This window comes from Ipomoea triloba, chromosome 3 (assembly GCF_003576645.1).
Source record: "Ipomoea triloba cultivar NCNSP0323 chromosome 3, ASM357664v1".
NCBI lineage: Eukaryota > Viridiplantae > Streptophyta > Magnoliopsida > Solanales > Convolvulaceae > Ipomoea > Ipomoea triloba.
The window spans coordinates 15,287,471-15,304,672 of record NC_044918.1 but is presented as its reverse complement, the minus strand read 5'-3'; the positions used below and the strand labels follow the sequence as shown (position 1 = coordinate 15,304,672).

Sequence of the window (17,202 nt, the reverse complement as noted above, 5' to 3'; positions counted from 1 at the left end):
CTTGTATAATTTGAGAGCTTTACCAAGTATACACTTTCAGGTAGTAGTAGTGAATTTCTCTTATCACAAAAAAAAAAAAAAAAAAAAAAACCCCATAAGATGTACTCAAGTAAGTAGAGTACGTATAATCTTCGTACCAAAATATTACGGAGTATAAGTTTGATTCTTGTTAGTACCATTTCGATTGAGCCCATAACACATAACTTTTTTAGTGTCATCGATATATAGATTTTAATCTGTGCACATTTTATATAATAATTATGGATTTTTATAGTCAAACAAAAAAAGACTACTTTATTGTAAGACATATCAGTAGTACGTTTATTTATTTATAGTTTAATATTATTTGAAATGTCTAGTCAATTCTTGCTCATGTGCCCACTGTTTGGTCCACACATTAAGACATTATAAATTATTTATTTAGATTTTAGACTGGTAAGAAGATCAACATACATTAAATATATGAATGTTAAGATATTATAAATAAATTATGAGTATATAATATAAGTTATGCTTTCCAGACTGAAATTTTTTAAAGCATTTTAATTATTGTTAATAAAAAATTATAATAATTAATGAAATATTAGACTTTTGGCCTGACCAATTTAACGATATTGTCATATCCAATCCAGTATATTGACATGCACCCTTGATGAGTATTAAGAGCACCCACAATAGTTAAGGTTTTTTGTTGGTTTTGTTGACATGCATTCTTGATGAGCATTAAGAGCATCCTCAATAGTTAAGGTTTTTTGTTGGTTTTTAATAGGACTGTTAACGAACCTATCATAAACGAACGGAGGTTATTCATGTTTGTTTGTTAAGGATTGTGAAGTGTTTGTGTTCTTGATCGTTTGTTAAGCGTTCATTAGTGTTTGTTAATGTTCGCGAACTTACAATCGCGTTCATGAACATGTTTAATTTATGGACACGTTCACAAACATGTTCGCGAACATACAATCACGTTCACGAACATGTTTAATTTATGGATGTTCATGATCAATAAAATAATTCATGTTCACGAACATGTTTGTTTGTGAACTCTGTTCGTTTGAGCACGAGTAGTTTGTCAAAAGTTTGAGAGGTTATTCTCACATTATTATTGGTGAGATTCAATATCTGATATTTATTTATAAACTTTATCACGCTGACCAATTAAGCTGTCCATATTGACAAAAATTTCATTTATTACCTTAATTAATAACCTAGGAACAAGCGAGTATGATTAGTAGTGTATTGGTACAAGATTCCTCGACATCTGCAACCTGCCAGCGAATTGCTGCGTAGGATAAAGAAAAGATTTTCATCTTTTTGGACACTTTTGTTCTTTTCATCATGGCCCCACATATTACAACCCACAAAAGTCCCAACTATTGAAAGGCAAATTCCCTCGTTTTCAGAGTGGTCATACTTTGACTCGACAAAATTATAAAGAAATAAATTATGGTAATTCAGCGTTGTTTTAAGTGCGTAGAATGATAATGTCTATATTGAATTTATAATAGAGTTTATTATCGAAATGGTCCCTCGACTATTGCAAAATTACCAATTTGGTCCTCGACAATTTTTCGTGCCCAATTAAGTCCCTCGACTTTGAAAATTTTAACCAATTTGGTCCTCCGTTTATTTTGCCGTTAAACATTCGTTAAAATTGGACCANAAAAAAAAAAAAAAAAAAAAAACCCCATAAGATGTACTCAAGTAAGTAGAGTACGTATAATCTTCGTACCAAAATATTACGGAGTATAAGTTTGATTCTTGTTAGTACCATTTCGATTGAGCCCATAACACATAACTTTTTTAGTGTCATCGATATATAGATTTTAATCTGTGCACATTTTATATAATAATTATGGATTTTTATAGTCAAACAAAAAAAGACTACTTTATTGTAAGACATATCAGTAGTACGTTTATTTATTTATAGTTTAATATTATTTGAAATGTCTAGTCAATTCTTGCTCATGTGCCCACTGTTTGGTCCACACATTAAGACATTATAAATTATTTATTTAGATTTTAGACTGGTAAGAAGATCAACATACATTAAATATATGAATGTTAAGATATTATAAATAAATTATGAGTATATAATATAAGTTATGCTTTCCAGACTGAAATTTTTTAAAGCATTTTAATTATTGTTAATAAAAAATTATAATAATTAATGAAATATTAGACTTTTGGCCTGACCAATTTAACGATATTGTCATATCCAATCCAGTATATTGACATGCACCCTTGATGAGTATTAAGAGCACCCACAATAGTTAAGGTTTTTTGTTGGTTTTGTTGACATGCATTCTTGATGAGCATTAAGAGCATCCTCAATAGTTAAGGTTTTTTGTTGGTTTTTAATAGGACTGTTAACGAACCTATCATAAACGAACGGAGGTTATTCATGTTTGTTTGTTAAGGATTGTGAAGTGTTTGTGTTCTTGATCGTTTGTTAAGCGTTCATTAGTGTTTGTTAATGTTCGCGAACTTACAATCGCGTTCATGAACATGTTTAATTTATGGACACGTTCACAAACATGTTCGCGAACATACAATCACGTTCACGAACATGTTTAATTTATGGATGTTCATGATCAATAAAATAATTCATGTTCACGAACATGTTTGTTTGTGAACTCTGTTCGTTTGAGCACGAGTAGTTTGTCAAAAGTTTGAGAGGTTATTCTCACATTATTATTGGTGAGATTCAATATCTGATATTTATTTATAAACTTTATCACGCTGACCAATTAAGCTGTCCATATTGACAAAAATTTCATTTATTACCTTAATTAATAACCTAGGAACAAGCGAGTATGATTAGTAGTGTATTGGTACAAGATTCCTCGACATCTGCAACCTGCCAGCGAATTGCTGCGTAGGATAAAGAAAAGATTTTCATCTTTTTGGACACTTTTGTTCTTTTCATCATGGCCCCACATATTACAACCCACAAAAGTCCCAACTATTGAAAGGCAAATTCCCTCGTTTTCAGAGTGGTCATACTTTGACTCGACAAAATTATAAAGAAATAAATTATGGTAATTCAGCGTTGTTTTAAGTGCGTAGAATGATAATGTCTATATTGAATTTATAATAGAGTTTATTATCGAAATGGTCCCTCGACTATTGCAAAATTACCAATTTGGTCCTCGACAATTTTTCGTGCCCAATTAAGTCCCTCGACTTTGAAAATTTTAACCAATTTGGTCCTCCGTTTATTTTGCCGTTAAACATTCGTTAAAATTGGACCAAATTGGTAAATTTGCAATAGTCAAGGGACCAAATTGATAATTTTGCTATAGTCAAAGGACCAAGTTGATAATTAATTTTTCACTGAAATAGTCCCTTGACTATAGCAAAATTACCAATTTGGTCCCTTGACTATTGCAAAATTACCAATTTGATTCCGATTTTAACGGATGTTTAACGGCAAAATAAACGGAGGACCAAATTGGTTAAAATTTTCAAAGTCGAGGGACTTAATTGGGCACGAAAAATTATCAAGGACCAAATTAGTAATTTCACAATAGTCGAGGGACCATTTTGACAATAAACTCGAAAATTATGTGAAACTTTCATATTGTAGTTATTAGTACTGTTTATTTTTTTGAATTATTATACACAAAATAAAATTTATGCACTGTATATATATGGAATAATGACTACGAGATTTATTGTGATAACAAAAATTTGAGGAGTGAAATAATTAATGTAGAGATTGCAATATATGTTTGCAGAAAAGTCTGGGTCATGTTTATTGGATACAAACGCATTGATCATTTGATGGGCACACTGAGAATTGACTACTCTCAAATCTGAATGTGATTGATTCTAGAATCCTTTATTTTATTTTATTTATGATTTCCCATCCTAAATTGGAAAACATCACTGACATTTATAGCAATTCATCAAAATAATAAATAGTACTACTTTTATTGCCTTTAAAAAAATACGAAGAAAATAAAGTTTGATTTCGAAATTTTTATTTAAAAGTTGTATATTTGTAACAATCGGATACAAAATTTATTAGTCAAAAATACAATTTGTTACCATCATTACTAGTGTAATATTACAATAAGAAAGGTGAATAATGTGACTTGTGACGTGTGTCATAACTTTCATATTAATTGTTTACCTTTAATTTGAATATATAGAGATTCACTCAACACAAAATTAATGGGAAAAAATCATGTCATTTTGTATAAAGTTAAATGAAAAGAGTTGATGTATCATTGTTCCAAAATGAATAGAAGTAACAAAATGTCATAATTTTTTAAAGTCTTCATACACTGAAACTATTCGTGTCGAGTACAAAATGTCATAATTAGATAAAACATACTCCGTATTTATTAAAAAATATTAATGAAATATTGATCTAAATGGTATTTTCATAATTTCATTAGTCCAACAGTTTGGGACCATTATTAAGCAAATCGAATTCAAATTATATATATTTCGGTGATGAGAGAAACCTATAACCATTACCCACTCGAGAATGTGCACTAGGTAAACTCATCTTGTGCAATAGCCCGCAAATCACATATGAGAGGTAATTCGGGCTCAACTGAGAAGGTATTAACATGAGTTAAATGTGTGACATTCAAGTATGAGAATCATGATCTACCCATTTGACCACCACTATCGCAACGGTCAAATTTAAATTAGTTTTATACCCGGCCAATCCTTAAATGTTAAACATAACTTTTTAAATAAATCTTTTCTAATGCCAAATTTAAAAAATAAAATAAAATTTGTATACGTGTAAGAATTTCATGAGCATCATGTGAAACCTAACAAATTTGGACTTGTCTTATAAAGGTATGCAATAATTATATGATAATTAACTTTAGGTCTCACCCAATCACCTTAATGACTAGGTTCTGAGTATATATGTCAGTGAAATAAATGTGCCCCCAACAACAATCATGACTTTTTTTTAATTTTATTTTATATTTGTTTCTATTTTTGATATTTTTGTCATCAAAATTCATATATTGCCATAATTACATTGAATTATAATAATTAATTTAAATTTAATTAATACTTTTTTTTGAAGATATAAATTTAATTAATACTATGTTTTATAATCACGAGAATTTTCTCAATACATATTATTTGATAAAAAAAATCAAATATAAGAGGGTAATCTAATTAAATTGATCAAACGTTGGTTTGATAAATATTATTATATTAGGTTTCAAATTTGACTTTTTGTATGAGCATATTTTTGAGTAGTAATTATAAGATCTTTCATAAATCAAAATTCATCACTATTGATTTGAAATGAAAGATTTTTTGTCAGATTTTTTTTTCTCATGGTTAAATAATTTTTTGAGTTTGTATTTTTCTTATGGTTAATATTAAAATGAAACAGTAAGTTGTAAATAAATTGGTTTAATACATAATAAACTTTATTTTTGTTCAAACTTTTTAGACTAATTGATTTGTTTTCACAAGACTAACTATTTTATTTATGTAGGAAAGAACAAAAATTTTAAATGAGCAAGTGAGAATATGCTTCTAGTTAAAAAGTGACGATTGATATGATTCATTCATTTTAATAGATCAACAATCCATGATTGTTGGAAACTAAAGAGAAAAATTGTGAGATTAATTTTGTAACTATTTTAAACTTGAAAGTTTGCAATAATTATAAAATAAAAAATTAACACTTTTAGCCCTTGAAATGTTTCAGATTTAGAATTTGGTCCATGTTAATTGATTTAGAATATTTAGTCCATTAATATATATATATATATATTATCAAATTTCGTTTGCAAACTCTTTTTATGATGATATTATTTTTATCATTTAAAATCAATATCTATGGTTAAATTGCAACATTATGGATACTTAAGGGACATTGGAGCATTAATCTTGTTTTAATTATGAGGATCACTATATTTTATGATACAATTTAAAAACAAAAGCGTAAAACTAAAAACTAAATACTAATTTATAAGTAATTTAAGGGTTCTTAAAGATAGTTGCATTTTTAGAGTTCAGATTCTGATTAAATGGGTAGAGATTACCTTTTATTTTATAGGTTAATTATCAATGTAATTTGAAAGATAAAAAATAAATTAAAACTTTTTATTATATTATTTTCACCCCATATATCATTGCACTTTAGACTTTTCAATTTCAGTCCCCAAGAAACAGTTGACCACCTGGTTTATGATTTTTTGGGGTTTTATTTTCTGTGAAATTATAATTATTATTGATTTCCAAAGTCAGCCTTCAAAAGGAAATCAACACTTTTTTAATAGAAACAAGTGAAATGAGTAACACATATATAGAATCAAAATTAAATGAGAAGTAAATCCCGGAAAAGAAATAACACATATATAGAAATATAATTATGATTAAATAATAATTAAATTTTATGTAAAAAGTGTGAATTAGTATGATCTGTCAAATCTCGCAAAAGAAGTAACACATATATAGAATTATGATTATGATTAAATAATAATTAGATTTTATGTAAAAAGTGTGAATTAATATGATCTGTCAATATGGGGTAGCTTAAGTAAATAATAATTAGATTTTATGTAAAAAGTGTGAATTAATATGATCTGTCAATATGGGGTAGCTTAAGTGGCAAGTGAGTCTCTTTGTGGAGAAGAATTTTGGAAAAACTCAGGTTCAATTCCCAAATTAGTAACATTTAATTAGTAACAAAATTTTATTTCCCAAATTATGAAAATAATTAAAACATTAAAAAATATTAATTCATTAAAATATTATAATAAATTCGTTCCGTGCAACGCACGTGCGCATTAAAAAAAAAAAACAAAAGATTGCAACTTTTTTTTGCCTAATAAAATTAAAATATACATGATAAAAGTGCACTTAGAATTTCCGGCAGTATTTTATTAACACTTCGGATTGTCAGTGTACAGTGTGTACGGTATACCCCACCAAGAAAACAGGTCCTTCATCGCAGCCCTTAAGATTCGATCATTTCTACGGCTGTGATTTCCTCTCGTCATTTACCTACGAGTACGCTTTGCTTAAATGTCAAAGAACTCATTTTGTGCTGATCTTCCAACGCCATTCTCCCCTCTCGTTGCTCTATCGCAGGTAACTCTCTCTACGTGTGAAGATTTTAGTTTATCTTTGTGTGTAACACAAGTATAAACGTATGAGCCGTGTTGTTTTTTCTGGTTTTTCGCTTTTTCGCATGTTCTTAGAGGATAAAGATTTCAACTTTGTGCTGAATTTGATTCTTTTTTGCTCTTAGAGACTGGTAAGGTGAACATGGCGTTTGTTTAATCCATTTTTTGTGCTTCTTCTTTGTTCATTTGCTCTTAGAGACTTTTGCTGTACTCGTTTAGTCCTTTGCTTGAAGATTTGACTTGTTTTTTTTTTTTGTGGGTGATTTCATGAAATTCATTTGTTGGGCTTGGCTTGCTTGATATGTTGCAGGGTTTGATATCTGGTTCTTGAATTTGGTATCTGAAGGGTTTGGAGTTGTGGGGATTTTGGTTTGTGTGGTGGCTGGAAAGTTGGGATTTTGAGGTTGTGAAAAGTGGTGGTGTGGGGTTCTTGTTTCTTGGAGTGTAGATGGTCATGGATAGGAATTTTGGAGATTTTTATCAAGACACATTTGGGGGTAAATCAGGGGATGATTCCCTGCAATTTTTTCTTGATCAGGAAGCTATTAGTGGGCTAAGTGTTAATGATCCCTACATTGATGTGAATGTGGGAAAAAATTCAAAAGATGGAGGTGAATCGAATGTTTTGGATCCGAATTTGGTGAGCAATGGGGGAGTTGGTGAGACTGTGGTTGGCCAAAACGAAATCACCGAGAATGTGGATGCTGTAACCCCACCATCCATTCCAAATCCAAATTCGAATAATGGTCTGGGAATTGGTGGTGGTTCTTTGGAAGATAGAGGTGAACTTGCCTTTCCACCGCTTCAGTCTAATCCAGGATTAGATGTTGTAGCCCCGTCAAGTGAGGGAGATGGTCACGAGGATTATGATTTTAGTGATGTAGTGCTCAAGTATATTAGCCAGATGCTCATGGAAGAGGAAATGGGAGAGAAGGCCTGTATGTTTCAAGAATCTGCTGCCCTCCAAGCTGCAGAAAAATCGTTGTATGAGGTTATTGGAGAGGAGTACCCACCGAATTCCCTTGATCAAAATGGAAATTGTGGTGATGGTAACAATGGCGATTCTGGTTTGGTATATCCGAATTGGGATCCTGATCCCAGTGAGTCTGAAAATTCTACTGGACAACATGCCCCTGTTGGTGTCACTTTGCGGACTAATTCTCAGTCATCCTACAGTTCATCAAGCAGCTCGGGCACTGTAAATGACGGGCATTTGGATTCACCTGTGAGTACACTCAGGATCCCTGACGTTCATGTGGATTCTCCTCTGAGCACACTCAGGATCCCTGAGATATTCAACAGCACTGAATCGATTATGCAGTTTAAAAAAGGGGTTGAGGAAGCGAGTAAGTTCCTTCCTAATGCCAATAGCTTTTTTGTTGATGTTGGTTATAGTGGGCTCGGGAAGGGGCAGAGCACAGATGGAAAGGATATGGCAGTTAAGGGCAAGAAGAATAATGAGAATCAGCTCTCTCGTGAAGGGTCGAGAAGGAAGAAAAATCCACATTATGAAGATGAGGATTTGGATGAGGGGAGAAGTCACAAGCAATCAGCAATCTCTTCTGAATCAAGCGTTAAATTAGAAATGTTTGACAAGGTTTTGCTCTGCAGTGGTGGAAAGAACGAATCTGCTCTTCGCCAGTCTTGGCAGAATGTGTCGAGTAAAAACTCAATGGATAATGATCTTCCAAGAGGATCCAACGGGAAGAAATCCCGTGGGAAAAAACAAGGTGGAAAAAGCGAAGTAGTAGACTTGAGAACCCTCTTGACACTTTGTGCACAAGCTGTTGCTGCTGATGACAGAAGGACCGCCCATGAGTTTCTGAAGCAGATTAGGCAACATTCGAGCCAAACAGGTGATGGAATGCAAAGGGTAGCTCATTATTTCGCGGATGGCCTCGAGGCACGAATGGCAGGGTCCGGGACCCAAATCTATAAAGCACTTATAACCATGCCTACATCAGCTGCTGATGTTCTGAAAGCATACCAGCTATATCTTGCTGCCTGCCCGTTTAGGAAGATCTCTAACTTCTTCTCGAATAAGACAATTATGAATGTAGCTAAAGATGCTACATCAGTTCACATAATTGATTTCGGTATACTTTATGGATTTCAATGGCCTTGCTTCATACAACGCCTCTCGTGTAGACCTGGTGGACCCCCCAAGCTTCGTATAACCGGGATTGATTTCCCACAGCCTGGTTTCCGGCCTGCAGAGAGGGTTGAGGAAACTGGGCGACGTTTAGCCAATTATGCTGAAAGGTTCAATGTTCCGTTTGAGTTCAATGCCATTGCCCAGAAATGGGAAACAGTTAAAATCGAGGATCTTGGGATCAACGGGGACGAGGTACTTGTGGTGAACTGTCTATATCGGTTTAGGAATCTACTTGATGAGACTGTGGTTGTGGACAGTCCAAGAGATATCGTTCTGAGCCTCATCAGGAAGCTGAATCCAGCTGTTTTTATAACGGGGTGTGTAAATGGTTCCTATAATGCCCCCTTCTTTATCTCGCGATTCAGGGAGGCACTTTTTCACTATTCGTCTTTGTTTGATATGCTCGAAGCTAACATCCCCCGAGAAATTCACGAGAGGATGCTGCTCGAGAAGACTATATTTGGTCGGGAAGCAATGAATGTCATTGCGTGTGAAGGTGCTGAGAGGATTGAGCGGCCCGAGATATATAGGCAGTGTCAGGTTCGACACATGAGGGCAGGGTTTCGCCAACTTCCTCTGAACGATGAAATAATGCAAATGTCAAGAGACCGTGTCAAGGCATACCACAAAGACTTTATAATCGACCAGGATGGAAAATGGCTGCTTCAAGGATGGAAAGGGCGTGTTATATATGCACTCTCGACATGGAAAGCAGCTTATTAAACATGTCCATATCACCCATGCTCGGCTTCTAATCCCCATTCATTTACAACTTTCAGAAGCTGAGGTATCGACTTTATTTTTGGCTCTCATTGTTTGCGATTAGGAAATTTTCGCTTTCTGAACATTGCATTGCTTCTGAGTTCTGAGGCAGAGAATGCCTAGCAGAAGCTGACCTTGAAAGCGCGTTTATTTTGCCCTCAGGTGTCGAGATTTCGCTGTGGACTGCCTACCATAACTGGAAACAAAAACAGTTTAATTTATTGCCTTATTAGTTGACCATTTTAAATGAACTTTAATTAGCAAACAGAGAATTATTATGACAGACAGTGTTGCAGGAATGGGTTTCTTAGCTTATTGTATGCATGTTTACTATATATGCTTCCATATATGGCTAATGATCATGTTAGTGAAATGATATAGCTGTAAATGATGTACTAAACATGAAGTTTCATTACTAGATTCAAGGAATGGACTAATGTTCATTTACTCTGATCTAGTAGTGTTTTGAATGGTATAGACTGCATTCATTTACTTCAATTTTCCCGTTTTCCATTCTCCACTCTCTAATCTAGAAAAAGGGAAAATGGTAGTTTTTGCTGTTAAGTTAAATAGAAATAGCCAACTTAGGATTTTAAATTATTTGTGTAACTACTTTCCTATTACACTTCAAATACTTAACACATTGTCTTAAGTTTACATAAAACTATGATTTTCATTGTTTTTAACCCTAGCCTAGCGTAGAACCATGATAGCCTCGGGACTAAAAGCGTTACTATACTTTGCACTAAGAACTTAAGGATTGAGTCAACTATTTCCTATAACTTAAGGACTAGAAATTTTATTTTCTTTGATTTACGGGGAAATCCACACTCAGTTCCTGAAACTTAATGACATGCTCTGTGTCACTGTGTGAAGCCCATCAGGATCATAAGAGGGTAAATCAGCTTAAATTGTTCAAAGCAAACGGGTTCAAACCAAGAAAATCAATAAATTGACAACTCCCAAACGAAGTTGAACTTAAAATTCTGTGGTTACCGAGCCAACAATGTAGCCTAACTCCAGCTGAGGTTGTTCCTAACGCAGACTAGAGTTCTGATGCTTGTGATATTGGAGAATTGGTGAAGAGCAGTCACTCTCCATTGTCCCACCATGTTAAGTGGGATTTATGAACCATGCATGCATGCACGCAACAGAACCTCTTGGGAAAGTACATGGTATTTGAGTAGTGAATTGAAACATCTAAAGCTTATCTAGTATTCTATGAATGGGATTCTGCAGCTGTCGTAATCCCACATGGGACTAAACACTGAACCATCAACCATGTTTATGGTCTTCAACATTACACCGTCCACTCTCGATCTTATCAGATTGTGAAATAACTAACGCCCCACCTCACAGCATTCACGTTTGGTGTTACAATTTTTTTTGGCTATCAATCTATCCACCTATCGAAATATTATTGTCTTGGACGGGTATGTACCTTGGTGGACCAAAAACCTAAAAAGGAAAAATTCAAATCAGTTATAAGTTCAACTCTCAAGTCTCAATTTGAGCGGGATTTATTGGTCTTCTTGGTTTGAGTTAGTTAGTTGTGGACAACCTAGACTGATTTATCTCCTTGTAATCCTTTACTAAGTTACAAAGCATGATTTACCTCGTGCACATCCTCTAATAGTGACTGTGAATTTCTTTCGTCATTAAATAAAGGGTAAAAAGTGAAAACAAAATTCCATCATAAAGGTGGGGACAATAAGTGAACACTAACATGAACTTTTTTAGTACGTAATAAATTGACTATAAAACTCACACATTTATTCCCTTCTCGTAGTATGTATAAGAGAACTTTCTTTGTTAAATTATATTGTCATATATATTTTTTAGTAGGCATTGACCTAGAACGTACTTGTGGAGTATAAGGTTGGATTTGCTAATAAAATATTTAATAACAAATAAACAAAGAAAGAATCATCAAACACCTATGATGTTCACATTTTAAACGAATCCTAGTTTGAAACATGTGCCAGTGCAAGTAGGGAGGCAGTCAATGGGATACATAAGATGATGTAGACAGCTTATAATTGTAAATTGTTAATCAAGATTAATTATTTTCTTGGGGGGAAAAGAGAGAGCAAGTATACCAAATGCAATACAATAATCCACAGTTTTAGTTTAAATATAAATTGATTTGGACCTTTCGTAGGTTGATCCGTTGAAGCATTCCATTAATCCATTATATATTGTTTAATAACTCATTTGTATATTTTTAATGATGAATTGAAAATGCATGTGAAACTAACTCCTTATTTGTTTTTTTACTGTCATACAATTTGATTTCTAGTCAAATGCATTTATATAGTTCTTTTTTTTTTTTTTTTTGGTCCGGCTATATATATTTTTTCATTCCTCAGATCCTTATATGACTCCCTGTGATATCAATTGACATATCAAACTTTTATTACAAAAAGAAGTTATAGTTAGTAACGAATATACAATTTTATTTCTTTATACTTGCGAAACATGATATACTAGACTTGATCCTCCAAGTTTCTTACACATAAAAACTAATTCTTTCTATGCGACAAACATATGGTTAAGGTTACCCACGTCATCTTATACATACTTTATGGGTATGCACAATTTAAGATTAGGAAATCACAATTTTGGTTCTTTAGTTATTTTGCATATGGAAATTTGGTTCTTAGTTATAAGGTAAAGCAACTTAATTTTTAAGGTAAATTGCGCTAAGAAGATCCCATGCAACAAGTTTGACCAAAAAGGTGTTAGCAAGAATTAAACTCGTAATCTTTAAGTACTATAATCATGTTTCGCTCACTTGACCACCCTTATAAAACAAGTTCAACCAAGAGGATTTTTGTAACCACTTCATCTGCTTTATTTTACTTATAAATAGTCATCATTCAATCTAATTTTTCTACTAAAAATATTACTCTAAATAACTTGAATAAGTCTTGTTAATAAAATCAGACACGTAAAATAGATATAAGAGAGTAAGGATTCCTTAACTCCCAAGCAAGCAACTAAAGATCAAATTATAACATATATAATTTCATGCTTCATGACCTCCAAGGCTCCAAGGTAACAAATCTTTAGACACAAGAGTTCCATTTTAGCTGGGACTTTGAACCCATCAGCTACTGCCAAACAGGGAATAAGAATATATATAGGAATCGGAATAAAGCCCACTACTTATTATACCGATTGGGCCCGCAAAAAATATATGGACCCGCAACAACTTCCAGCGGCGCACATTTAAACCGGGCCTATTTATCTTCTTCCCGCGCATTAACTTTTTTTTTTTTTTTTAATAGACTTGATATCTATCTATAAGATTAATTCTGATATATTAAAGTAGTCGATTGCCAGTACCTTGTCAAATAATACCGTGATCATGAATCACGATTTATGTTGCAAGGTAAATCACTATTAAATGTTTATTTTTAATATATTAAATTAAAAGTTCATTTTTATTGAGTTTTTCTGGTGGATCATGAATCATATCATATATGATATATGTTGCAAGATGAATCACTATTAAATGTTTACTTTTAGTATATCGAAAGTTAAATTTTAATGTATTTTCTTAGTTGAACACGTTACATATGATTTTTCTAGTGCGATTTACTACTTTTGTATTATTTGTAGGCTGTTATGCCAGATAAAAGTTTATCCCATTTATATTCTCGAATAGTCAGGCGCAGCTTCCACAGCACGATTGGATAAGTCAAAGGTTAGCTATAAACTAGCTTACGGGAGAAGCACAAGATTTTTGTATCATAAACAAACTATATATATATACACAATAGATTGCCGCCACTTTCGTCTAAGTTACTTTTCTACTCTAAATTATTACTGTATTATTGACGATAACGTCATTGAAACATGGAGGTGAGCGGCGGCGGTGGTGGGGCGTTGTTTGACGTGGAAGAGGGGTGCAGGACGCCGACGCATGACGGTTGTAGGCTCCCGGAGGCCAAGGCGCCCCCTCCGCCGCCGAGGAAGAAGCCGTTTAACGTTAACCGGAAGAAGAAGAAGAAGACGACTCCGCCGGAGGAAGGCTACTTCAACCCGCCTGATCTCGAGCTTTTCTTCTCAATAATCACTCCCAGGAGGAAATCTGTTATCTAATCACCACCATCATCATAATATAAACAGTTTGATATATATTATCTTTACAATTACAAATTAAATTTACAGATTACTGTCAACTTTGTATGCTTTCTTTCTTTCTGTATGCATATCTTGTATTAAACAGTACAAAACTTATATATATATAAATACTTGGTATTTCTTAATTCGAATTGTTTGTTTGTTTGTTTGTTTTTGGGTTCTAAGAATCCCATTTTGGGGTGCATCGGATAAATTTTAGGTTTTTATAATAGTTCATAAATCAGATCAGAGAGGTGAATTGCACCAGAAAGAATTGTCTACATGGTCATCCTTTGGGGCATTTGAATGGGGTTTTGGAGGGTTGAATTGTTGAACTAGGGTTCTAGGAACAATTGGGATAACGTTAATGCAGTTTTGTGTGAGTGTTAAGTGACGTTAATGGGGTTTGGAGAGGGATTTGATGGGTGATTAGTGGTCTTAAGTATCCCACATCGGAGAGCTTAGCAACATGTAGGTGATGTTTGTTGTATTAGGGGAGTTGAAAGCATGATCCTTCAGGCAAGTTTTAAGGGGATGTGATGAGTGGTTAATGCTCGCAGTTTGTGCGAGAAGGGTGCCCGCCTTGCCTGTTACGACATATTGGGCATTCCAATGTTTTACCATCTGATTCCTATTCTTTAAGGATGTCACATTAATTTATAAATTTTTTAATTGTTAGTGCTTATATTGTGATACAGACATATATATATACAAACACACACATTCTCCACTTTTTTTTTTTTTTTAGTACTATCGACTCTTGTTACCTTTTTAGAGTGTGTTGTTTGCAGATTTAAACCTTCACGAGAATTAACCTTCACCTTCTTAGTTCCTTAATAAGTTTCGTGACCTCCATAAAAATCAGGCTTAACCTACTTTAATTCCTTAATTATCACCCATTTTTGGACACATTCTCACCTTCTTAGTTCCTCATAGTGAATTTGAAGAGAAAGGGGAAAAAATTGAAGTAGCCATGCATTGCCGCTGCAGCATCATCAAGATTCTCATACCAAACAGGCTAGGCTAACTAACCCATCCAGTAGCCCTAAAAGCTAGCTAGGTGGTATATATGTATGTGAATCTTGATGATACTCCACCGGCAAAGAATGACTGGATGGGGTCTTTAATTTGATCAACTCATTCTCCGGCGGCTCCGTACCACCAACCCTCTCCGGCCAGAAGCACAAGTAGTAGTGGAGTAATGGAGAAAAATGGAAGCTTTGAGCCGTCTGAGTTTTATAGATGGGATTTTTTTTGGGGGTGGGGGGGGGGGNAGATAAAAGTTTATCCCATTTATATTCTCGAATAGTCAGGCGCAGCTTCCACAGCACGATTGGATAAGTCAAAGGTTAGCTATAAACTAGCTTACGGGAGAAGCACAAGATTTTTGTATCATAAACAAACTATATATATATACACAATAGATTGCCGCCACTTTCGTCTAAGTTACTTTTCTACTCTAAATTATTACTGTATTATTGACGATAACGTCATTGAAACATGGAGGTGAGCGGCGGCGGTGGTGGGGCGTTGTTTGACGTGGAAGAGGGGTGCAGGACGCCGACGCATGACGGTTGTAGGCTCCCGGAGGCCAAGGCGCCCCCTCCGCCGCCGAGGAAGAAGCCGTTTAACGTTAACCGGAAGAAGAAGAAGAAGACGACTCCGCCGGAGGAAGGCTACTTCAACCCGCCTGATCTCGAGCTTTTCTTCTCAATAATCACTCCCAGGAGGAAATCTGTTATCTAATCACCACCATCATCATAATATAAACAGTTTGATATATATTATCTTTACAATTACAAATTAAATTTACAGATTACTGTCAACTTTGTATGCTTTCTTTCTTTCTGTATGCATATCTTGTATTAAACAGTACAAAACTTATATATATATAAATACTTGGTATTTCTTAATTCGAATTGTTTGTTTGTTTGTTTGTTTTTGGGTTCTAAGAATCCCATTTTGGGGTGCATCGGATAAATTTTAGGTTTTTATAATAGTTCATAAATCAGATCAGAGAGGTGAATTGCACCAGAAAGAATTGTCTACATGGTCATCCTTTGGGGCATTTGAATGGGGTTTTGGAGGGTTGAATTGTTGAACTAGGGTTCTAGGAACAATTGGGATAACGTTAATGCAGTTTTGTGTGAGTGTTAAGTGACGTTAATGGGGTTTGGAGAGGGATTTGATGGGTGATTAGTGGTCTTAAGTATCCCACATCGGAGAGCTTAGCAACATGTAGGTGATGTTTGTTGTATTAGGGGAGTTGAAAGCATGATCCTTCAGGCAAGTTTTAAGGGGATGTGATGAGTGGTTAATGCTCGCAGTTTGTGCGAGAAGGGTGCCCGCCTTGCCTGTTACGACATATTGGGCATTCCAATGTTTTACCATCTGATTCCTATTCTTTAAGGATGTCACATTAATTTATAAATTTTTTAATTGTTAGTGCTTATATTGTGATACAGACATATATATATACAAACACACACATTCTCCACTTTTTTTTTTTTTTTAGTACTATCGACTCTTGTTACCTTTTTAGAGTGTGTTGTTTGCAGATTTAAACCTTCACGAGAATTAACCTTCACCTTCTTAGTTCCTTAATAAGTTTCGTGACCTCCATAAAAATCAGGCTTAACCTACTTTAATTCCTTAATTATCACCCATTTTTGGACACATTCTCACCTTCTTAGTTCCTCATAGTGAATTTGAAGAGAAAGGGGAAAAAATTGAAGTAGCCATGCATTGCCGCTGCAGCATCATCAAGATTCTCATACCAAACAGGCTAGGCTAACTAACCCATCCAGTAGCCCTAAAAGCTAGCTAGGTGGTATATATGTATGTGAATCTTGATGATACTCCACCGGCAAAGAATGACTGGATGGGGTCTTTAATTTGATCAACTCATTCTCCGGCGGCTCCGTACCACCAACCCTCTCCGGCCAGAAGCACAAGTAGTAGTGGAGTAATGGAGAAAAATGGAAGCTTTGAGCCGTCTGAGTTTTATAGATGGGATTTTTTTTGGGGGTGGGGGGGGGG

General features: G+C 34.3%; 1 protein-coding gene and 2 non-coding genes across 4 annotated transcripts; all 3 read left to right on the top strand.

Moving 5' to 3' along the window:
- The first annotated feature begins 7,036 nt into the window (after positions 1–7,036).
- Positions 7,037–10,533, top strand: LOC116013773 (scarecrow-like protein 14). Of its 2 annotated transcripts, XR_004097275.1 has the most exons (3): positions 7,037–7,083; positions 7,429–10,060; positions 10,198–10,533. XR_004097275.1 is itself a non-coding variant. In XM_031253702.1 (2 exons), exon 2 carries the CDS (start codon positions 7,567–7,569, stop codon positions 9,994–9,996), a length of 2,430 nt encoding a protein of 809 aa, XP_031109562.1. In that variant the 5' UTR covers positions 7,037–7,083; positions 7,429–7,566; the 3' UTR covers positions 9,997–10,533. The 2 variants fall into 2 exon arrangements, 1 of the variants encoding a protein (XP_031109562.1); XM_031253702.1 differs by having other exon boundaries at positions 7,429–10,533.
- Positions 10,534–14,694: 4,161 nt separating this feature from the next.
- LOC116014559 lies at positions 14,695–14,795 on the top strand. The gene has a single exon (XR_004097427.1). It is a non-coding gene; the product is annotated as a small nucleolar RNA Z279/snoR105/snoR108 (small nucleolar RNA).
- Positions 14,796–16,461: 1,666 nt separating this feature from the next.
- LOC116014558 lies at positions 16,462–16,562 on the top strand. Its single transcript, XR_004097426.1, has one exon. It is a non-coding gene; the product is annotated as a small nucleolar RNA Z279/snoR105/snoR108 (small nucleolar RNA).
- The last annotated feature ends 640 nt before the right edge of the window (positions 16,563–17,202 follow it).

Bases quoted from the DNA above. Each gene is read 5' to 3' on its own strand.
- LOC116013773 (XM_031253702.1), top strand. From the start codon at position 7,567: ATGGTCATGGATAGGAATTTTGGAGATTTTTATCAAGACACATTTGGG.